At 38.0% G+C, this 25960-nt stretch overlaps 1 protein-coding gene across 1 annotated transcript in view; it reads right to left on the bottom strand.

The window, feature by feature from the left end:
- The window catches only part of LOC126284006 (citron rho-interacting kinase), a 200319-nt gene that overhangs the window by 145834 nt on the left and 28525 nt on the right, over window positions 1-25960 (bottom strand). The window contains exons 6-10 of the mRNA XM_049982548.1: window positions 25634-25811; window positions 25435-25554; window positions 20658-20757; window positions 14340-14480; window positions 8617-8766 (exon numbers count right to left, since the gene is read on the bottom strand). Of these exons, the coding sequence (XP_049838505.1) occupies window positions 8617-8766; window positions 14340-14480; window positions 20658-20757; window positions 25435-25554; window positions 25634-25811 (689 nt within the window). The remainder of the gene's footprint in view (window positions 1-8616; window positions 8767-14339; window positions 14481-20657; window positions 20758-25434; window positions 25555-25633; window positions 25812-25960) is intronic.

Raw genomic sequence — 25960 nt, 5'->3', positions numbered from 1 at the left:
TATTAATAAACCTAAGTCTACCAACTGCTTTATCCACTACTGTGCCTATGTGAGCATTAAATTTCATGTCACTACAAACTGTTACATCCAGTTATTTTTACAAGTTGGCTAATTCCAACAGTGGTTCACTGATATTATAGGCACAGTATACTACTATTTTTCGTTTTTTGAAGTGCAAAATTTTGCATTTCTGAATGTTTAAAGAAAGTTGCCAATCTTGGCACCACTTTGAAAACTTATCAAGATTTGACTGAATATTTATGCAGCTTCTTACATACAGTATATCATAGATAATTGCATAATTTGCAAAAAAATCTAGGTTACTATTAATATTGTCTACAAGATCACTAATATACAGCATGAACAACACGGATCCCAACACACTTCCCTGAAGAACACTCAAAGTTACTTCTACATGTGGCGACGACTCTCCAACCAAGGTAACATGCTGTGTCCTCCCTACCAAAAAATCCTCTATCCAGTAACAAATTTCACTCAATTTCCCAAATGATTGCACTTTTTAAAATAAGTGTGGGTGTGGTACCACATCAAATACTTTTTGGAAATCAAGACTGCCTTAATCCAAAGCTTTCAGTATGCCATGTGAGAAAAGTGTCAGTTCGGCTTCATATGATCGTTGTTTTCAAAATGCATGCTGGTTGGTACTGAGGAGGTCATTCTTTTCAAGATATCTCATTATCTTTTAGCTCAGAGTATGTTCTAAGATTCTACAACAAATCTGTGTCAAGGATACCGGACAACTATTTTGTGAATCATCTCTCTTACTCTGCTTGTAGACAGGTGTGACCTTTGCTTTTTCCCAACTGGAAATGATTTTTGTTCAAACAATGTACGATAAATTATAGCTACAGGAGCGGCTAACACAGCCGCAAATTCAGTATAGAATCTGACAGGGATGCCATCGGGTCCTGGAGCTTTGTTTAGTTTTAACGATTTTTTCTGTTTCTCAACACCACTGACACTAATACTTATTCAATTCGTCTTTTCCGTGGTATGGAGATCTTTTCAGTGATTCGAGGATTAAATTGGGGCATTTCTCCTGGGTTTTCCGTTGTAAACGAACATTTAAATACGAAGTTAAGCATTTCAGCTTTTTCTTTGCTATCCTCAACGTCATTCGCTAAGGACTGTACACTAACTTTGGTACCACTAAGGGCCTTTACATAGGATCACAATTTCTTTGGATTTTGTGAAATAGCATTTGACAATATTCTGCTACAGAAGTCATTCAAGGCATCACACATTGCTCTCTTGACAGCCAAATACATTTCATTCAGGATCTAACTATACATCTACATGGTTACTCTGCAATTCACACTTAAGTGCCTGGCAGAGGGTTCATCGAACCATTTCCATACTACTTCTTTACCATTCCACTCTTGACAGACGTACACTGTTTTACATCTATTATGCAGTAATGAAGTTACTGCATATCATAGAGGCCTCCTCCCATTACGAACTGTTATACTGGATACATATCTATCCAGTGCACAGTCAATTATTCTTTTAAATTTGAGCCATAGTTCCTCTACATGCACCTGACCTGGACTGAAAGTTTCAAGTTCCTTACTGAGATACGACACGACTATTTTTTTTTTTATATAATTTATTGAAAATATATACCTTTCCGCTCGTTTTAGTTGTTTCTGTACTTTAGTAATCATTGTTGCCACAACTGTGTCATGGTCATTGATACCTGTTTCAATGTGGATATCCTCAAAGAGGTCAGGTCTATTTGTTGTTATTAGTTCCAATATATTTCCATCGTAAGTGGGGTTCCTAACTATCTGTTCTAGGCAGTATTCAGAAAGACATTTAGTGATGTTTCAAAGGATGTCTTATCATGCCCACCAAAAACCAAAACTCTAATTTTCTCAAGGCTGCACTGATGAGTACAGTATGACTGGGGAACTGACATACAAGTGAACTCAGGCTTTCCCTAGTTTTCTGTTACATGAGGAGATAAGTCTGGTGGGTGAAAGAAGAATCCAATTACTTTATCCCCATGGATGATACTGAGTCTTGCCAAACAATCTCACATGCAGCTTCAATTTCTCTCTCTGTGGATTTGAGTTATTTGTTTACTGTGACAAATACACCATCTCCATTTTGTATTTGCCTGTCCTTTCGATATACACTTACAATTTCCCCAAAAATTTCACTGCTATCTATTTCAGGTTTCAACCAGCTTTCTGTATCGCTTAATATGTGCGTTTTACTTCTTTTCAGGACTGCTTCAAACCCTGGCACTTTGTTGAGAATGCTTTGGCAGTTTACCATTAGGATTTTAATACTCTCACCTGCGAGAGGCATTTTACTCCTGGCTTTCCTACAGCTGTTATTTGGGTTGGATGGAGAGTCATGTAATAATAAAAAAAAAAAAACCTTGTGTACACCCCACACGCAGTCAGCTACCTGACTAGTAGCCTCCGATGTTTAGTGCACACCTGACCCATTTAGGGGGGACCCTACAATTCTCAACTCTATGGCGCAAGTCCAGGAAGTAGCAGCCTAGCTTGTCACAGAACCTTAAAAGTCTCTGGTTTAGTCCTTCACTCGGCTCAGAACCAAAGAGTCACAACCAGTTTGGGGACAATACTGCAAATTGTGAGCTTCTTTGAAACTCCACACACAAGGCTGGTCTCCTCAGCCTTCTCTGCCAGTCACTGGAATGACAAGTAAAACCCCTGAGTTCAGATGACAGGAATGGCTGGAGGCAATGTGCACCACAATCTGCATTTCGCTGCACCCTGTTCCCTCAGTGGCTGCCAGAATAGCCTCTTCATCATGTTGAATAAGGCACCCATGTGCGTACCCTGAATGTACCTGGTGTCCTTTCCTGTCCCTTGCTGCAATTTCCATAAGGGGTGTCATCATTCACTAGACATTGAAACGTACAATGATTAATAGACCCCCATGATTTTCCGTCTGCCTGGTTTTGGCGCCGGAGAAAACTGGTTTCCCACAACAGGCAAAGTGAGTCCCACTGGTTCAGTTCCAATTTCAGTAAAAAACACCACCTCAAACTTGTTGATTTAATGGGACTGATGCAACTCGCAGAGTCCTCCCTAGTCCCCGTCTACCCTGTACAGGACACCTAGATCTACCATCAACATGCCACTCACAGCCAAGCAAACGGGTAATGACAGATTCCATATTTTCTGCTGAGGAGACAGGATCCAGAGGAGAGGATAGTACTTCAGGTACCTCTGGTACTGGATTGCAGGTACAACACTCTCGGGTGTTCTTCCAACACACCGATTCACAACAACTGCCAATTGCTTGGCAGCAATTAAGGCCATTTCCAGCTGCTTAAGAATGTCAAGCAACTCATGCAGAGTTTGAGAACAGCATAAACAGTGGGTCCGCATTTCTCTGACAGGAAACAAACAGTCTCATTAGGAAAGATACATACTAGACTATTTGATGCCAAGTTTGTTTTCTTTGCCAGTGACACAAACATTGCAATAAATAGCAAATCAATTATGGTCTTATAAGTATCAGTTAATCAAATTTTTATGGACATTAATAAATAGCTCCTAGACAATTCCTTGTCATTAAACTTTGAAAAAACATGCTACATACCTCTCAGAACTTTCTAACTTCAAGTGAGTACACTGGTTTTTGTAATACGAATGGGAGTGCAGTGAAAGTTTCCCACATGTAAGGAATACTTGTATTTACATTACAAATGTGACCACATATGACCAAACTTGTAGTTTAATGTTAGTTTAATTCAATAAAAATAAAATAAACTTACATTATATGAGCTAAATCACTGTTTCATTAAACAATAACAAAAAAAACCTTCCATTATATCATTCTGATGCCGCCAATAAGTGTTGCCCAAAGTAAATACTCACTGGAAGCATACACAGCACAGTTCCATCAGATAACAGCCAACTGCTTACTTGAATGCTAATTGTCTCATATACTACTGCCTCTTTGTGGGACTGTGTCGCTAGCTCATACTCTGTCATTTTCTTGCATAGATCGCACAGTTTTTCTTCCTGGCTTGCTGTTTACTTTATATTACTGCTGCTCACATATGACAGCACAACAGTGGATTGTGTTAGCTGAAGCTATAATGAAGGAATAAGTATGGGCACACAATTCTAAAGCAACATTGAAAGGGCATGGGACAATCTTTTTTGTGGTTGGTGCACTTTATACATAGGTGTGCCCACTATTCTTGGGACTACAGCTTGACAATAAATTCAACTGGGAGGAGCCCACCACAGAACTGCTGAAGCACCTAAACAAATTTCTATTTGCAAATGTGAATGTTGACAGACATGGGCAATATGAAAATTTAAAAAAAGGCGGGCGTACTATGCTTACGTTACACGGGATTATTTTCTGGGTAAATCATTAAGCCAGGCTAAAGTTTTTAGGGTCCAAAAACTTGTACCAATAGTTATTTGTGGTGTGAATCCACAAACATCCTGCAGTAGCCTGTTTAAAGAACTTGGGATAGTAAACTACTGCTTCCCAATACAGTTATTCTTTAATGAATGTTATCATCTCTTTTTCACACCAACAACTCAGTTCATGGAATCAAGACTAGAAATGATCTTCACAAAGATTTAAAGTCACTTATTTTAGTCAATAAAGGTATCCATTATTGACAACCACATATTTTCAATAATTTTGCCAGCAGTTATGAGAAGTTTTAATTACTATTGGAGCAGCCTATTCCACTAGTGCATTTCTCTTTAGAACCAACTGATGTGTATGTGTTACTATAGTTTGATTAAAATTACTTGATAGTTGACATCAGTCACTTGCCACTGCAGTGTTGCCAGTGACTGCTCAGTTATAGGTGACACACAAACATAGCAGGGCACTTCAAAAATGCTGTCAATATGTAACATGGAGCAATGTCTGAAATGGCTGCTGGAGGTATGATGGAAATGGGAGGTGCCCTGTAAACAGCTGATTTTGTGAGACCAATGACTGAACTGTGGCAGACAATGCATTTTGCAGCCTAGAATTTAAACTCATGTCCTAGCCAAACACAAAATCATGAAGTGCAATATATACAAGGAAACAATGATGAACAATCTGCAGCAGAACTAAAATCATGAACTTGTTTTCAGAGCATCGAGGTTAACCTACAAGCATACCCAAAACAGAAAAAGTTCAGTTTCAGTGTTAAAATTAAATAATAATTTCTCACTGTCACTGGTTACTTGAAATTATCCTCGCACAGGCTACACAGGCTGTCACGTTACCAACAGATGAACAGTTCTGGGTAGCACGTGGTTGCAGATTACAGGCAACACAGCAGTTTCCAAACAAAAAATAACAATACAACAAAAAATAAAAACAAATAAATAAGTCAATATTAGGATGAAAACGATGTGGCAAAGTATTAGAAATTTAAAAAGTTACATTTAAACCAATTAACTAAATAAAAATAATAAAGTATTTCGATTAAATTTAGAAAAATAAAAAATTTTACTGCATTTGATGAGTTGAACCCATGACCTTCCACATATCATATATGTAACCTAACTACTGCACTACGCCATCACACTATGGAAGGTAGTCATATTTATGAGTCTGGTGACCCAGTCACGACAATTACTTGCAACCTTCAAAAATTTGGCTTTACACAATGTCATTTGAAGTTTATGTAATCTCTGTGATTATAACAACTATACATGTGATGCTGAATTGTGTCTTGGGCAGAAGAATCCAGCAGGGTTTGGTTAGTGGTGTGTATGAAATGTTGGTATTTCGTTGGCATTTTGTGTGTGTGTGTGTGTGTGTGTGTGTGTGTGAGAGAGAGAGAGAGAGAGAGAGAGAGAGAGAGAGAGAGAGAGAGAGAGAGAGAGAGAGAGATGAAATACAAAATAGAATGCAGGAAGCGTGTGAAGTGTCAACTAATTTTAATTCAGCTATCAATAATATCAAATAAAGCTAGTACTATGTACAATCTTTCCTCTAAGCACAATGGTTTTCTATTTGATAATGCATGGCAACAATAGCCAAACAGTTGTCATATGCACTAGTGTACTGAACATTCACACCTTTTGTGACAAGTTATTTAGTGCCTTTTAAATGAAAATATGTTTAAGATTGTTCTTTTTTACTCATTCCACATCCAAGACAACCATTTCAATTGGGATCTGTGGAAGACACACTAGCATATTTGATTTTCTTCATAAATATTTACTGTTATTCTTGTTTTTCCGACATGATTACACACCGAAGGATCTCCACACTACAGAACGAAAATTACATCTAATCTAATTGTGCACTAGATGCATTCTCGCAAGAAGAAGAACCTTTAAATACTACATTAACAACAGTTTAAAAACTACATGATCTGTAGTAACTGACCAGAGTTTATGGAAAACAGAACCCGCTCTTCATCAAAGAAACCGTGTAGAAAGGAATCCAGAACCACCTTGAGTGAAGAGGATCATCACATATGTGCAAGGCGTAGTATACCATTAGCAGAAACTGTTCTGTTGATGGTGCAAATGGAGCCTGTCAAACCTCTGGAACAGTTCTGAACCGAATGGCACGAAGTTTTTCCTTCATCTTCGGAATCAAATCAAAGTCACAAGGACTTAAGTCTGGGAAGTATAGTGGATGGTACAGTACCTCCCAGTCCCATCGACCGAACAGAGCAGCCACAGCTTGCACTGTATGCGCCCACACATTGTCATGCAAAATGATGGGTGGGTTGTGCAGAAAGTGTTGCCGCTTCTTTGGCAAAGCTGGTCGCAGGTGATGCTCCAAAAACGAACAGTAATACTGTGCACTGACAGTCTGCCATGAAGGAATATAATGTGTTAGGATAATACCATCACAGACGTACATGAGAATCTCCATAATTTTAAACTGCTCCATTCGCACCAACAGAACAGGCTCTGCTAACAGTATACTGTGCCTTCCACTTCGCTGGCAACATTTTCTACACAACGCTGGTGACTACTTTGAAGGACAGTAACAGATGCAAACATGTAACTCTTTTGTATCGGTTGTGAATAAATAGTTTCCGCTATTCAAGTTCCAAACATCGTATATCAGTACTGCAAGTAAAGACATATTCCTCTTGGAAAAAGGGACAAGACAATCATACAATTTCATTTAAAATTCAGGATAGTGAACCAAGTGTGAAGTTATAACAACTAATTCTTGTGATATTGTCACTGAAATACTAGCTTGCGCATTGAGAATTAAAGAGTTACACGGAGGACCAAAATTTCCACAATCAGATTAAGTTTTCTGGATATAACTTGAAAAAAATTCTATCAATCTCTTTGTGATGTCAAGTCAGAAATAGCTCGACTATCTTGTACCAAAGAGGTAGAGTCACACTGAGGAAATATTTAGGAGAATACATAGCTTCAACAGAGAGGCTCAATGGCTAAAAGAACAAAATACAATTAGAAATATCAATTTCCCGGGCACCACAGACAAGATCACTAATGCAGATACACAGACAGCAATAAAAAAAATTACCAGAAACCTCCTGCGAAGAAAAAATGGTTTTTGGAGTAAAAAGCTGATTCCTGTGCAACTGTACTTAATGTGAGCAGTGAATTTTGTTTTGGGCACGGATACAGGACTCCCTGCATGGCTGACCTGGTGTGATGGACCTTCTTCACGAAAGTTGGGACATCAGAATATCTAAGAATTACATATCTACTATAACCTGCCTATCCAATGACGTACAGAGTTATTGCAGTGGGTGCTGGAAATGAAACTTACAAGTATATACAGCAATACTAGCATAATATGGATATAGAGGTTACTTCTCAATAAAATATCAAAGAATGTTCCGCAGCACATGCAGACTTTAAATATGACACAGACACATTACGGAAAGACATAAATTACGATGTACCACAGTACTGGATTCTGAAATATCAATCTATAAACCACACCCAAAACTGCTACAGTTTTATTATTACAGTATGGAACACTGGAACACCAAACTACATAAATCAAGGACATTAACATTTACAGTCACAGATTATCCAGACGGAAAGGGGTTACTTCGGGGTGATTTTTTTTCTTTTGTCTCCACTTTTATTCTGAATCTATCCGATTCTTGTCCCCTGAAAGACACTCATATGACTGTAAGTTACACAACAACCAGAAATTAATACTAGCCATCATCTTTACAAAGGCGAAACTATTTCCAAGAAATGACAAGATTCTAAATACAATGCTAAGATTTGGTGACAATACTTGCAAGTAGTCTGGCTCTGACCAATGTGCAAAACAAACATTGGTAAGAGAAACTCAAAGCCAGAGCACATTCACTTTGATGGAGAGACCAACATTAGAAATCTGAAACCTTGGTCTGACCCTGGGTTCTGGATGACTTTTTTCAACTGCAGCTCTTTTCAAAAACCTCTCCAGTCCTTTTCCTTCACCTCTCTTCCTTCCCCTTCAACTCTTGTGCCAGAAGAAGGAACCATTGGCTCTAAAAGCTTGTCAAAGTTAAACCTTTTTGCATATGTGTTCTCCTGCTGCTGCTTGGTGAGTAGATTTTCTATCCATTTACAGTTACATTACATGTTGCCTCTGTGTACTCTCTACAAAACTACAATAATATAATACTTTTCTCACCTCGGTCACATTGCTTTGACTTTTCTGTAATGCACTCTGCAGTGCACGCAGTTCTCCTTCACTCTTCTCCACCTGAACAGCGAGGCGATCCAGTTGGCTTGTCAGCACATTGTTCTGGGTGCACACCTCTGTAATATATTCCTCTTTATCCTGAAAGTAGATCAGCACACAGCCAAAGTCTTATCACAACTGGCCACAAGAAACAGTCATGATACATGCACATGAGAGAGAATTACGGTGTGTGTTCTGTATCAGTCAATAATTTGCAACTACTCTGGTCCAGGCTCACTAGAGTCAACAAATGACAGTCAAAAAGATAAGCACAGTAATGATTGCTACTATTAACATACCGTGTGCACTTTTACTCAATTAAGTTACCTGAAATAATATTTTGTGGAGTTTCTCCCTTTAGACATTAAGTATACACTGTCTGAATCAAAAATATCCAGATACCTATTAGTGAAAGTTCACATGGAGAGTATCCATCCTTCATCTTTATGACCACTTGAATCCTTTAGGGGACACTTATTGTGAGGTATCTGTACGTGGAGGAATTCTTCCTCAAGAGGCAAAACCAAAGGTAGTGCTGTTTGATGCTGGGGTCTAGAGTGAAGTCAACATTCTAACTCATCCCAAAAGTGTCCCATTGGGATTAGGTCAGGACTATAGGCTGCCCAGTCCATTTCAGCAACATTATTGTCCACAAACCTATGACTCACACCCAGTGCATTGTGATCCTGACACACACAGTTATTTCTAAACTGTTCCTTTATTGTACCCAGTGCACATTGCTGTAAAGTGTGTTCATATCATTCTGCATTTAACATTTTCTTAACTGCAATAAGAGGACCACACCATAACCACAGAAAACACCCCCATAACATACCACCAAGTTTTCCTTACTTCACTGTTGCCACTACACACTTCACTGTTGCACTACACATGATGGCAGATAAAATTCTCTAGGAATTTGTCCAACCCATATTGTTTCATTGCACTGCAATAGGGTATAGTGTGAGTAATCACTACAAATCACTTGTTTCCTGACATCCACTATCCAATGGCACTGTTCTTTACACCATCCCAACCATTGCTTAGCACTGACTACAGAAATATGTGGCATATTAGGAGCTGCTTACCAATGTACTTCATTCTATTTAACTCCCTACGCACAGTCATCATGTTAGTGTTAGCCCGACTGCTGGTAGCATTTTGAAACTCACGATTTCTTCCACTGATCTCATGTCATTTTCAGCAACCAGCCACTGCAATGCTCAATGGGTTTTGTCCATCGGTACATGAGATCCAATTGGTCTCAGCTTAACTGTGGCTATTCATTTGCATTTCCAATTCACAATCACCAACTATTGACCTGGACAGCTTTAAAAGCGTTGAAACGTCCCTGAAGGATATGTTTCTCAGGTGACATTCAAAGTCATTGAAGCGCTCTTGACCAACCCTCCGGCCTGTTACTGATTCTCTACTGACAACCCTTCCTTTTACACTAGCTGTGACACTTCTTGTGTCATCTAGTGGTCAATACTGAATTACATAAGGGTGTCTGGATACTTTTGATAACTTAGCATAAAAAAACAAATTCCACCCACAGATCCCAGCTGGTGAACCGGTACCATGTGACCACTGTGTCATCCTCTGCCAATGGCATCATGGGCATGGGGTCAGCACACCACTTCCCTGGGCGTTGTCAGTTTTCGTGATTTGGAACCGCTACTACTCGTTCAAGTAGCTCCTCAGTTGATGTCAAAAGTCTGACAAGGGGACCGTATTAACTTTTCTCACTGATTTGATTCATATTGACAGGATGCGTAGTGCACAATTAGGATTTGAACACATGTAAATAAGAAAACATACCTATCAACCATTTGAGAAAATTTTACGTGTGCTTATATATTTTGTACAGTCATTAGTACTCAACAAGTCCGCAACTGAGTGTTTAAGAACTTAGGTTCAGAAGCACGAGGTCAGTGGATCAAATCTCCCTGCTGGTGCTTCTCTCACCTCATTCCCACTTAACTTTAACAACAGAGTTATTATGATTGTTCCAATTATCAATACTGAATGAAGAAAAAAATGTATGTTAAGAGCCAGTAAACAAAACAAGGTACACAAGAACTTCTGGTCAAATCAGTGTAGCCATTTTAATTACATTATTGGACATACATTTGCAACAAGTATAACGTGCAGCAGAAGGAGCACTGCATGAAATAAGATGATACTGATAAAAGAAAACTGTAAAACAATAATTATTGCAACATACACCCAAATCTTTGCACATGCATGTTTTTTTCAACTTACTTGGTTTACATTCATAAATGGTTATAATTACATGGGAGTGTAATCCAAATACCTCACACTTATGTTTGAAGCAGACATTGTTCACATTTGTACGTATTTTGACAGTAGTGACTGCGGCCACAAATGCAGACAAAGCAGTCCTGGCTGTGTTTGAAGAAGAAAACAATTCTCTGGTCTGGGGAATAGCTTAAAGTGATACTTACCCACGACAATCTGCTAAAGAAAATATTACTCTCAGAACCCGATGATTACATCCACTTTTTTTGAATGGAGAATTAAACTTTTCAAAACTTATTAAGGCTCAACTTATTAAGACTCTCCCAAAAGAGCAACCTTCTCTATTATGTTCAGTCTTGTCTAGCCACGGATGCCTCAGCCAAGCCCATATACTTGCCAAGAAAGCTTGTCACTTTAACTTTACTTTTGAAGCAGGCACTTTTAATGTGTACTGTATTTTGGCACTAGTTGGAATGGCTACAAATGCAGTTAAAGCATTTTTAATAGCATGGAGAGCGCCATCAAACCAGTCTTTGGACTGAAGACGACAATGATGATAACAACAGCAACAATAACTCTTCCGGCACTGGGTTTAAAGAAGAAAAAAACAAGTTGGTAGTCCAGGGAATAGTTTAAAATGAGATAGAAATATACAACTGAAAACCGGTTAATGGAAATGTTATACTCAGAACCTGATGATTACATCAACTTTCTGCAGATAGACAGTGTAACGTATAATAACTTGTTTAGCGTTACTTTGCACCCACTTTCAAAATATTCTCTACTACTTATTCCTATTATGACAGTTCATTGACATACCACAACATTGGAACGTAACTAGAACTCACATCATCTGAGGACGAATTGGAGAACTTCGATTTGTTTTATTTCATTCCACTACGGTTTCTATGTTACTGTACGTATAAAATATTGATTTTGTTCATAACCTCTTCATGCATAAAATATGGCTGGAAAAGATGTGATATTGTCACACTTTTGGTAATTGTCAGTGCTATTTTGTTTTTATAGTTGATAACATTTTCCATAGTTGTGGGAACTCTCAATACAGTGACATAATTTACAAGAAAAGAACTTTTCACTAAACTTATGTGGTGAAACATTGACACAAACAATGTCTACAATCTTGTCAAACTTGGTGTTGCTCAAAATTTCTCGCAAACATGACCTATGCTTGACAGACACATCAAACAGCACCATACATGGTCAAATATTTCACAAGCATAATTAAGTTTAACAAAATGTTTGACCATTTATGAGAGCCTTAAAAAAAACTCTCTCACATTTCATGCACTCTGAGCACTCACTGACTGGACTACAGGCCATCAGCCACAACATGAGCTTGGATTAAACAAGTTATGAATAGAAAATTAGCCACGGTCTTTTGTTTTGGGGGGGAGGGAGGGGGAACGGCAAAAGGTTTCCACGTCAATTATATGTAAAAATCATTTACGAGCTTACAAATTTTTTTCAAAGATGTTTGATACAATGTCTGTATAAATGTTATTGAATTTACCAATCTCTGCTATAGGACAGGCATTGCATTTTGCTTAGTAATGTGAAATTCATAAGTGATGTCACAAAACGGAGAATGTTTTGAAGAAATGATGTGAGCATTTGCCTTGAGTGACAAGATAACCACAGATAAACTGAAAAATGGATTGTCACATGTGAATCAGAGAAGTGTTCCTCCAAAACTGAAGTCCAGTGCCTTAACCACTGCTCCAGCCAGACCAACAATATAAACAACAATTGAAAAGACTGGCTATATTATCAACATTTTTCAGAAATGACACTAACACATGAAGCTGCTGTATAATTTATTTTCAATTGTACCTCTGGATAATAAAATACTCTTTATAAATAATATATTGCAGCATTTGTTTTGTGATGCACATATGTAACACCTGCTACAAACAAAAATTTGTACTAGAAAATGGTCTCTGACAAGCCAGTCACACAATTAAAAATCAATTATATGGCAGGTTCAGGTTCTTTCTAAGATTTATCAAATCTGTGAAGCAAAATCAATGTAAACAATATTAACAACAGCTTCTGTCAACTACAGAGAGAAGAGGAGAGGGGACTAAGCAATTGCAAAAATATCAAATCATTTTATTACTAAACTGAATGCATCACTAGTCTTCAAAAGAAATTAACAATTAATTCAAATTACTTCTCATTTGTTGCACACTTTTCTTCTAACATTCTTCCAATTTCTCTTCATATCTTTTTTCCTCCTTTCTCGATATCATTTTCCACTTTTTCCCATACACATTCTGTCTTTAAATCCTATTTCAACCCCAAAAAAACAAACAGTAAACTTTTTACCATCCACGTTTGGCTCATGAAAACAAACAGTGTAAAGACTAATTCACACTGGATGTTAATGAAACTGAAGGTAACTTCACACACTAGACAGAATGTTAAAGTACTGTCATGTGTTTTACCCCCAGCACTGAATGGCAGAAGAGATATTACGTGATACATACTATCCCATAAAAAGTTGGGATCTACAAAACTGGAGGTGATGGGTTGAATAAATCATTACACACATTAATAAAGGAACAAGCAATGGTAGTAATATTTACTATTGGCTAAACTAAAATTCTTTCTGGATGTTCTTGATAAATGTTCTATGGCGAATTTTCCACACTGCTGAGGAGTGAAAGAACTGAGAAGGTACCAACCAAACATTTCAGAGTATTTATTTGCTCGACAAAATATACAAAGACATTAAATAGTATTTACAAGGCAATTCATAGTGCCTTTTGCTCTTTAGTGTGTTTTGCTTTCTTCTCAGTACCAAATAATGCAAAGTAACTATTTTTTTTTCTCCTTCATAATATTATGAAAAGGAAAGTTGCTTCTCACCATATAGCGGAGATGCTAAGTCGCAGATAGGCACAACAAAAAGACTGTCACAAATAAATCTTTCAGCCATTAAGGCCTTTATCAACAAACAAACACACACACACACACACACACACACACACACACACACACACACACACACACACGTGTGCAAATGTAGCTCGCATACATGACTGCAGACAAGGCACCTGAAACCATTCTATTGTTGATGAAGTTCTTAATGGCTGAAAGCTTTATTTGCAACAGTCTTTTTGTTGTGCCTACCTGTGACTCAGCATCTCCGCTATCTGGTGAGTAGCGACTTTCCTTTTCATAATATTGGCAGATTCCATCCTCGATTTTTCACTGTTTTATTTTTCTCCTTCAATATCATTGACTTTCTCATTGTTAAAGGAAAATGAAAACTATCCTCTATTTACTAGCAGTAACATTATTAAATTAATCTGACTTACGAGATTAACCGAACACCCATTACATTATTTAATTTCTGTCAGCAGTACTTCATAAAGAGCACTTGCCTCTAATTGCTTCCTGAGTGCAGCAAGTTTTTCCTCTTGATCTCTCTGCCACTTTACTTTAGTGTCACGTATCAAGGCAATAGCTTTCATTTCATTTTCCTTCCACTCTGCACGCTCCAAATCTGTTGTTCTTTTTAGTGCCTGTAAACAAATGATTATATAAATTGCCTCACTACTAAAATATAACACACAAATAAGAGCACAATCAAAACATTACATTAAGAGTAGGGAAAGGGAATCAACGATGACTCAGAATAACTGTCACTCACAGAATTCTGAGGAACATCTACATCTACATCCATACTCCGCAAGCCACCTGATGGTGTGTGGCGGAGGGTACCTTGAGTACCTCTATCAGTTCTCCCTTCTATTCCAGTCTTGTATTGTACGTGGAAAGAAGGATTGTCGGTATGCTTCTGTGTGGGCTCTAATATCTCTGATTTTATCCTCATGGTCTCTTCGCGAGATATACGTAGGAGGGAGCAATATACTGCTTGACTCTTCGGTGAAGGTATGTTCTCTGAGCTATAACAAAAGCCTGTACCGAGCTACTGAGTGTCTCTCCTGCAGAGTCTTCCACTGGAGTTTATCTAACATCTCCGTAACGCTTTCGTGATTACTAAATGATCCTGTAACGAAGCGCGCTGCTCTCCATTGGATCTTCTCTATCTCTTCTATCAACCCTATCTGGTGCGGATCCAACACTGCTGAGCAGTATTCAAGCAGTGGGCGAACAAGCGTACTGCAACCTACTTCCTTTGTTGTCAAATTGCATTTCCTTAGGATTCTTCCAATGAATCTCAGTCTGGCATCTGCTTTACCGACAATCAACTTTATATGATCATTCCATTTTAAATCACTCCTAATGCGTACTCCCAGATAATTTATGGAATTAACTGCTTCCAGTTGCTGACCTGCTATTTTGTAGCTAAATGATAAGGGACCTATCTTTCTATGTATTCGCATCACATTACACTTGTCTACATTGAGATTCAATTGCCATTCCGTGCACCATGCGTCAATTCGCTGCAGATCCTCCTGCATTTCAGTACAATTTTCCATTGTTGCAACCTCTCGATACACCACAGCATCATTTGCAAAAAGCCTCAGTGAACTTCCGATGTCATCCACCAGGTCATTTATGTATATTGTGAATAGCAACGGTCCTATGACACTCCCCTGCGGCACACCTGAAATCACTCTTACTTCGGAAGACTTCTCTCCATTGAGAATAACATGCTGCGTTCTGTTATCTAGGAACTCCTCAATCCAATCACACAATTGATCTGATAGTCCGTATGCTCTTACTTTGTTCATTAAACGACTGTGGGGAACTGTGTCAAACGCCTTGCGGAAGTCAAGAAACACAGCATCTACCTGTGAACCCGTGTCTAAGGCCCTCTGAGTCTCGTGGACGAATAGCGCGAGCTGGGTTTCATACGACCGTCTTTTTCGAAACCCATGCTGATTCCTACAGAGTAGATTTCTAGTCTCCAGAAAAGACATTATACTTGAACATAAAAGGGTTAAAAATATGAAGTTCTTATTGCAGTGATGTATATGGGTTTCGTATTAGCTTATAAGTAACTGTGCACACACATTCGGAAAGCTAGCAAAGTTTTCATTCTGTTCAAGGCCTGTCAATGACTCAACTATCTACTATTCAGCGAGCTGTCACATTTATTCCTATATTATTTACATTTTACCAGTAATGTCTATTAGCATATCTTAATCATTAAATGAATGTACCACTCTGCTATCAGGAAAGTAACACCAGCATTAAGCTGCTCAAGTACAAATGATGAATAAATTATTAATGTTGGATAAAAATCTTTGAACTTCACTGCAGATTCTCCTCATTATATTTTTCACATTCATAGCTACAGTTAACTATCCTTCTCTACCTTAGTTGTATTAAGTGCCAGGAATTTGAACCACATCGCACAATGTTCCAAACGGATGCAAGCAGCAACATGAAAATGTAGCATCGACTTTTGGCAAAGTTAACATCTATTTTTGGTGAAATTCACATCCAAATTTTTTTGTTTATAAAGGTTCACACATACAAATTTCAAAAGGTCATCACACTATTTCCCTGAAGATGAAGCCTTAGTGTTCTAAAATTGACTTTGAAAAGTGGTAGGGGAGCTTTTCGGCTGGAACATTTGCTCATGCAAAAGCTTCATTTTTTCCAAAACTGTCTTTGCTCATTTTCTTTTTTTGGCTCTATTTAAGCTTTTGACAAATGATTGTTTCTGTTGAGATGAAGCAGCATTTCCCCCTGCCCTTATTTTTCTTTTCGCAGCCAATTTTTATAATTACAAAATCTGTAGAATTTTATTTTGGACTTTCACAACCAGTCATAGCCAAGTGACCCATACTTGACACTATGGAAATGATGGACAAGGTAGCTAGTGTAGAAATAGAATAGAAGGTAACTACTTGCACGTTAGAGGAAGATTTTTGAGGTGGTCTAAATACGCTGACTGGTTTTGTTTTCCAGTCGCTCTAGGGCAGAATGCAGAGAGTAAACTGGCAGTAGGCCACAAGCATAAACAAACTAGAATTATGTAGGACTGTAGGCTTCCGTAGCCATTGTCACTGAGATTAAAAACTTCTGTTGTTAGGTCATGTCATACAACTACTAAATGATCGATGTTTTGATACCTCTGCTGGGATCATCTTTGGGATTTTGTGGTGTCTACATCTGACTGAACACTATCAGCAACCAGTGTCATGTTCTCTTATAATGGAGAGTTTTCCCATGCTTGCAGTGGAGAAGTGGAATTACTGGGTAAAATTCTTTTGGCTACCATTGGTAAGCCATTGTCATTAGTTAGAAAGGGATTTTTCCTGCACTTATTCTGGAGAAGATTTATTGGTTAAAATCCCTGCTGCTGTTACTGATGGGCTGCCATCATTGGCTAGAAGTGGAATGGGCAGAACAAGAGAAGGGGTATGTTTATCCAAAATATTATTGCCCATGGAGATTGCTTCCAGGACATTATATTGCTTGCATGCCATGGCTGCACATTCACTTCCTTGATGGCAGGGAGCCAATATGCCTGAAGCATACACCCTCCTCTCTATCGAAGTTACAAGCATTCTTAGAAATTTCAATTGCTCCTCCAACTTTTCTTCTATAAATGTTGGTTTCCTTAGACAACACAAGTATGTTATTGAAATCAATGTCAATACCACAGTTCTCATGATGTTTTGCTACCACTGATTTCACATGTTTAACCACATGTAGTATTCATGTTCCTTAATACACTCTTTAACAGTTCTTCCCATTTTGCTTATATATGCTTTACCGCAGTCACACATTATTTCACAAATGACACAGTGTGGAGGCAATCAGATGAATCTGTTTTGTGGAAAAAGTCTTGTTTTGTTTTGACGGGATTAAAGAGATCCAGATGTTGTTTTTCCCTAGAATTCTGGTCAAGCATTAAAGAAACAGTAATGTGACAGACAGAGAGAGAGAGAGAGAGAGAGAGAGAGAGAGAGAGAGAGAGAGAGAGAGAGTGAGAGAGAGAGAGAAGGAAGTTTATGGCACCCTGCCATCAAGGAAGTGAATATCCAGCTGCAGAGTGCGAGCAGTACAACTGCCCTGGAAGCCACCACTGCAGACAATAATATTTTGGACAAACATGCCCCTTTCTTGTTCTGCCCATTTCACTTCTAGCCAACAATGATGGTCCACCAATAGCAGCAGGAGGAATTTTAACAGATAACTGTCCTCCAGCAACAGTGCAGGAAAAATCCCTTTCTAACCAATGAAAATGGCTCATTAAGAGATTTGGCCAAAAAAAACCTTCTTCGGTATTAGTGCAGGCACATTTCACTTAATGTCCAATGACGACTACCCAATGGTAGCCATAAGAATTTTACTCAATAATGCCACTTCTCCAGCATAAGCATGGGAAACTCCCCTTTATAAGAGAATGCGATACTGGTCTCTGACAGTGTTCAATCAACAGTGGACACCACAAGAACCTGAAGAAGATTCCAGCAGAGGGGTTGAAACGTCGATAGTTTTGAAGAAATATGACCACCTAACAATCCAGAAGATTTAACCTTCAGAAACTAGAATCAAGCCACTAGGAAAGCAGCCATGTTATGTGTTTCTGTGAAAGCAGAACTGCCACAGGGATCTTTGATCTATTCTGGTGTTGTGAGGATTATACACAAACTCCATGATGCAACAGAATTAGTCCCTCCACTTATTTCAAAATAAGAAAGGAAAACAACAAGCAAGATCTAATGCAAAATATTTCCTAAGTGTTTGCCGAAATCAGCAGTGTCATAAGCGAGGCAGTTCAGACTCCATTTATTACCAGTATTTGGGACAACTACAGTTCAAAACACCTGCCATCTAAAACTGCCATGGTAAAGTGTCCACAAAAAATTAAACTTTTGTGCTTTAGCTAGCAGACAATCTTAACACATTTATTGGTTTTTAGAAAGTTACGTCCCATGGTAGAGTCCTATGTTGCATCAAAGGACTTGCATCCTATACAGACCACTGAACGGCCCACAGCTGCCATGGCACCAGAGCATCGAATGCACTGGTATGTCATCGTCCTCATGGACTTTTTGTTTTGAAAACATGTTCTTACACACATTATCTTCCAAAATCAGGCTCTGTTTGATGGTGTGCAATAGCAGTAATCAAAAATTTAGTACATTTTCAGTATTTATATGTAGAAAATGAAAGTATTTCGAACTATCTTTGATTAAATAGTTCACCTGGATACATTCACTATCAAATATAATTTATTAGAGACTTTCACATTTTGAAGTTGAATTGACCACTATTGCAAACCGAATTTTTCAGGTTCCTAGATATTAGTTTTATCTATAAGAAAAATTTGCTAAGTTTCAGGATCTAAAGCACAGCTTTCTGACAATGGAGCAAACATAAATCTTTAGCTCTTACTCTGACTGATGCACACCCAGGTGAGAGAGAGAGAGAGAGAGAGAGAGAGAGAGAGAGAGAGAGAGAGAGAGAGAGAGAGAGAGAGGAGAGAGAGAGAGAGAGATGCAAGAATGATTTACAGGTTGTGTTTTGCACAGTTTGACACTAATCCACTATCTTCGACAACACAGATTTGTAATTTCTTTATCCAGCTGTACTTTTTGTTCTGTTCATGTTAGACATTACTGCAAGTGGTACGTTAATATAGTTGTGTTTACAAACTTCATTAAGAGCTTAGTGAAGAATGAAACTAGAACGCACTAGTATAAAAATTAAACTCGACTCCCATTAATACAACATTTTATCAACCTGATCCAGGTCAGAGTCAACCCTTTGAGCAACGTCAGGGTGAGACTTCGATCTGGCTGACATATTCATTTTTATAGGAGATGGAGAGGAAGATGATTTGAAAAATTATTAGTTCCAAAGCATATAGTTTACTAGGAGTTTATTTGAAGCTAAATAAGCAGAGGAAGTGATTGAATCACTGTTTTGTCCACTCAGAGCAAACTCTCCACACCCAACAGAAACAATGGCGAAACTAGAAAACTCCCTGGAAGATGCTGTTGTTAAAATAGCCTCAGGTTACCAGAATTCTGTCTGAAACTGATACAGAGTCCGCATCTGCCTTACAGTTTTGGTATCACAACCCACAGACACTGTCCATCTTATGGAGGGAGGAGGATTTTTTTGACTGGTGGTTGATGATTCCTGTCATGTCCAACCATCCTCTCTCCTACATATTCTGCATGCTCTGCTGCTTAGTGATTTTACTGCCTGCAATTTTGACCTTTTGCCATTGTAAGCAGTTGCTCACCAGTTGTTTTGACCACCCCCAAAACAAAATTTATTTTCTTATGTTTAAGAGGAATATGTAACATCATGACATGAAACATGTATATCCCTAACAAGAGGGTTTTAGTTCTGTACTGTACATTTTGGCAGTTGGTCCCCTAGTGGCTTAACAGAGAGCATGTGTGCCCATTATTGTAAGGATTTATACCACAGGTCTTACAGCTGATGATGTGCTTACGGCACCAGGTTTGACTCATCGAGAGCCTGAGTTTCTATACACTATTCAAAGGTTTTGCTTTCTCATTTGTAAATATGACACTGCAGTGAATTTTGTGTAGAATATTGACAGGTTTCAGTGACATCATTTGGGGCAACACCTGAGGGCCTCAACAAATTAACTGAAGTTACTACAATAATTCACATGAAAGACAGCTGGACAAAAATGGTTTCACACTTCAAATCACTTGTCTGTCAAAAATGGGTTGTGGTGTTGGCCTTTTTGCTTTAGAGTCAAGTTTTCTGTACATAACAAAGTGTTATACCTCATTGGCAGCTTTCAACTTTTGACATTTAAGCTCCACTTTCGCTAGATCATCTTCGAGAGACCTGCATCGATCTTCGAGAGCTGGTACACTTCTATCCCTGTAAAAACAAAAATAAAATATATAGCACATCTGATATAATTAGTGACAGTTTTTAATAACAGCGAATGGTCTGTGGTTCATCCTACAATTTAGCTGATTTTAATCTTCAGTTTTGGTAAATGTTTTGAATGTGTCAAACACATGGGGTTGTTCCACTGTAGGGATTGCACATCACAATGCATCTTCCCCATGACTGTCATTAATCTTTCCATACAGCAACCTATGCTTCTGGCATCACCTTTTAGGATCCCTTTTTCTCCCTTCAATTCACAATAACTGAAGTACCACCATAGTCCTTTGCTTGATTAGAACCATTCATTGAATTTAAAGTAAAATTTCAGCCTATCCATCCTGTAACCCAGCGTGTAAAACCTTCTAACATATCATTCATCTAATATTTGAGCAGTCCTCACATATTGCTATGTTTGTATTTGGTGCTGCAATAAAAGTGTTAATTTATGATGATGCAATAAATTTACAAGGGCATTTTCCACGAGTTTCATTTAACACCTAGTTTGCATACCACATTTAAGAACCAGCAAACAACAATACTATCAACTTTGACCTCCATAATTATGTCTACCAACGACAGCATAGATTCTGATCATCAAGTGAAAGCAACTCACCATGCTCCGATGGAAAGGAGGCAATTACGGAACAAATTTTTTTGCACTCCACTTCCTTTGCAAGTGAATTAATATTTACTTCAAAAAGTCCATCACTTGCTGCTTGGTTTTCTGTATAAAATGTTCAAAACTCAGGATCATTTTCTTTGTAGGGATGATTTGTTACAAATAAACACATTCATAGATCACTTTAGAGTTTCCTGAGCAGATACTATTGAACATGCATCAATATTTTTTTTTTAATAAATGATGTAAACAAACATTTATTATATCCAGACAAATTGTCATCATAAACATTTCTGTTTTTTTGCTATGATTCTTGGATTACAGACATTCAGTGTAAAGAGAAAATCTTTTCACCCTTACTTTGCAAATCTGCATCGATTTAGGGACTCTGCATCATGTGTCCAATAACTGCTACACAAAACTTTGTATAAATGGTAGCAATGTTCATGAACATGTATAATGAATTCAAACAATATGCCATTCCATTGTGAGTCTGTCCACGTATTGCCGAAGTTCCTTCACTATGCTGCAGAAGTTTTGCTGGGAAGCCCTTACACATCCTCCTTACAGTCCCGACCTCTTCCCATGCAATTTCCATGGAGACAGAAATATGTGACTGGCAATTTCCTTCAGACGAAGTGGTGCATGCCTGGGCACAACCATGGTTCTGTGGGCAACTGCCAACATTTTTCCATGAAGGCACTGGTTGTCTTGTCTCACAATAGGATAAATGTATTAACACTCTTGACATTACTTTTGAAACAACAAAGTTTATTTACTTTTTTCTATCAGTCATATTTTCATCTAACTGCGCCTTATACGTTTAAGATTTTTTAAACTTTTTTCACATCTATAAGGACCATTTCACTTGGGCTCTGTGGAAGGTACATTAGTATACATATTGTTTTTCATAAATATTTACTATGCATACTTGTTGTTGTCCGACATGTTGTGCACCTTGGAGGATCTCTCACTATGGATCTACTGGAACGAAAAGTACAGCTAATCTAATCAAACAATCTGCCGGAACCCTTGAAAAATGGCAAATGAGCTGTGCAATTTTGTTTAGTGACACCACAATATGACTAATTTATTGATCTTATTGAAGAAGCTATATTCACGAAGTAATATGAAACATTCTGAGAAGGGAAGAGCTTGAGACAAGCAAGTTGCATAATAGCTATAAATACAATGTTAATGTTGGTGTATGTTATAGATAAATGAATAATCTTGTAGAACAATCAATGTTTGTGACAGTATGAGGGAAGAAGACATGAGGTCCTGACTAACCTGTACAAGGAATCATACGTTTGAAATAAACAAGTGCCCACAGTGCAGTTAATTTGATCTTACCAAATTTATTAAGACTATCTTAAATTTTTGAGAAGTCTCTTAACGTTGCAAAATGAACAAGCTGTATAAAGACTTTTGCACTCCAAAAAACAGACAATCTAGAAAAATTCTGAAAAAATCCTGTAAACATTCAAATTTTATCGATACTACTTGTAATATCATCACACCAATGAAATTTGCTTGACTGATTACAGCAAAAATAAATAAATAAATAAATAAATAAATAAAAATATTTGAAATGAAGGCAATAATAATAAAACCACATCTCTAACTAAGAAAATGCTTAAGTGTGGAAAGTACTTCCTGAAGGTGGTGTTGGCCAAAAGCTCAATGTCTAACAGTCTTTTCTTGTGCCTGCCTGCAACTCAATGTGCCATCTTTACAGTGAATAGCAATCTATACTTTTCATAATATTTTTAAGCAAACACTAATAAACATTGTTCTAATGTGAAATTTAGAGATTAAATTTCTGAAAGTTTTGGAGATAAAGCTTGAGTCAGACAGGAAGATGGTCCTCTCGCTGATCTTCCAACTGTGTTCCAAAAAAAGTCCTAAGAGAAGGGAGAATATTGTTAGGAGAAAGCCAAATCAATGAAGCAGTTAGCTTTGGTTGTAAAAGGGACAAGCTACAAGTAAACACGCCTACCTTTTTCAAACTCAATGGAAACAGCCACTAGACAGATAGCAGTAGTTACAGAACGAAGCTTAAAAATCTATTTCGTGAAAACTGAACAGATGACCAGTATTATGAGGTATAACATATCACTTCCGTGGAATGAGGAGTTGCACAATGTTAACAGTACTGCCAAATGAAGCTAGTCAAACATACATTATTTCTATTGGGCGTTTTAGGAAGTTTTCGATACACAAATTGTATGGGGAATTTGTATTATTTGTGCATGTTAACAAGTGTGATGGAAGCAGCATTTCTGCAAGAAGGGGATGGTTTTGCATTTGGTCAAGCTTTCCAGCACCTGCCGATATGGTGGTTATTCTGCACAGCTATGCCCCTGCCTCTGAGACACACTGTGCCCCATCAAATAGTACCTGCCTTGACAATAGCCTACATCATGAAAAAAAGGAGAGCAAGTTCCACTGGAGAGAGTGCACTAATGACTGTTAGGGGGCGGACGTTGAGCTGTCATTTTTGTTAACACTCAATGTAAATGTCAAAGATAAACTGCAGACAAAATCAAATAGCAGGGATCCAGGAGAGAACAAGGATAATATTATAAAAAGGATATATTACTGCTCACCATATAAAGGAGATGTTGGATCACTGACAAGCACAATGACTGCTAAACAAGTGAGCTGCCTTTCAGCCAAATGGCCTTCTTCTAACACACACACACACACACACACACACACACACACACACACACACACACACACACACACACACACACCCCTTTTTTTTCATGCAAGCACAACTCACACACAGATGAGCACTGTTTACGGTCACCGATGCACGAGTTGTGCTTGAATGAATGTGAGTGTGTTATCTGTTGTCTACTTTAGAAGAAGGCCTCACACGCTTAGCAGCCTTTTTGTTGTGCCTGTCTGCGACTTAATGCCTCCTCTATATGATGTGCAGCAATCTATCCTTTTCATAATATTGTCCAAAATGCAGACAACTGTATATGAGAGTTTCCAGAGCTATATGGGAATACACTAGATGCATGTCCTAAAAAAGAGAGTAAGAGAGAGAGAGAAACTTCAGTCATTTGGTAGCTTGCTGAACCTAGATAGGCATGAATTTTATCTCCAGCACGGGGCAGACTTCACAGGAGACAAAATCCAAGGAAACAAGGAAGATGATCCAGAGAGGGAAACAGTGTTACAAATAAAAAAGTTCGTAATTGTAAATCTTTAAAGTACAGCACTGTAACTGATACAGGAAGTTCCTCTCCTCTGATATCCCAATTAAGACAGCCCCCAAGGTAATGGAATCTTATGAGAAAAAGACATTTTGGAGAAAGAAGCCATTAAAGCAAGAGCTTGTAAGATGAAAACAGAGTACTACTTCACTGAGGATGAGTGCACTCTACAGCAATTCATCCAGGAGCACTATATGCAGGAAAATGGTTACCTCTGAACAAAAAGGCAATGATGGAAGCTCTGGAAATCACATAAAGAAAAATAACAAGGTAAATTTTCGGACCTGTTAAGGAGCAATCACAATAAAGAAGACATCTGATAGTGTAATTTACACACATATTCCAAAAATTAGAGACATGATCAGGAAAAGAAGAATAGCCCACCACAGTCAAATCCAAAGAATACAACACAACAGACTGACAAAAAGACTTCACATATTTCAGTAAATTAAAAGTGGACCACAAATACTGCAAAACAGGCCAAAGGAATGTGGATGAATGGGTGAACTCAAAGTCAAGAGGAACAACTGCCACACAAAAAGAAATTGCAAGGTTCCAGAGGTTTCTGTGAGAAAGCCAAGAAGAGAACTGGAGCTACATGCACAGAAGAAAAACAGACAAAACTGAGAAATGATGATGAAAATGCGGAAGAAGCAGTTTAAACAACAGTAGTCCAAAGTGGCTCATACATAGAAGAAGAAGAAGAAGAAGAAGAAGGAGAAGAAGAAGGAGGAGGAGGAGGAGAAGAAGAATTATTGGTAAAGATTTCAGTTCTATCTGCAGCTACATACGTATGTAACACTGTTTACTTACAGATCTCCACTACGTTTCTCCATTTGAAGAAGCTTTTTACGCAGTATCTCTATCTCCTTGTTCTTTTTACTTATCACACTCTCAGGGTCCTCTGTCTTTTTTGGTGGAGAAGTGTCTGTTCTAAAACATCAACAAAGATAAAGTAAACACTTTGGAAAAATAATTCAATCTCATAAAAGCAATGACAATACATCCGTACTTTTCATTTGATGATATTTCATGAGAATAGGAAAAACCAATGAATGGTAAATTTCGCCCAGAGAACTCTTTCTTCACTTTAAAATCTTCTATTGACAATTTCGGAACAGGAGGCTCAAGTTCTGTGAAATTTGAAGTATCATCATCTCCTTTGACTGATGGAATAAATGGTGGCACAGCTGAAACAGAAATACGAAAGTTCATAAATTCACATTAAATCTAAAAATTTATTCAGATTACAGAAAGTAATGAGTTAAGAAGTTAGTAGTCAAACAGCATACTGCAGATTCTTAAGGCACACACAATGATGAGATCCGCTTTCAGTGGT

The sequence above is a fragment of the Schistocerca gregaria genome, chromosome 8, assembly GCF_023897955.1.
Source record: "Schistocerca gregaria isolate iqSchGreg1 chromosome 8, iqSchGreg1.2, whole genome shotgun sequence".
Classification (NCBI taxonomy): Eukaryota; Metazoa; Arthropoda; class Insecta; order Orthoptera; family Acrididae; genus Schistocerca; species Schistocerca gregaria.
Note: the sequence above shows the minus strand (reverse complement) of the source record. Positions and strands in the feature narration are given on the sequence as shown.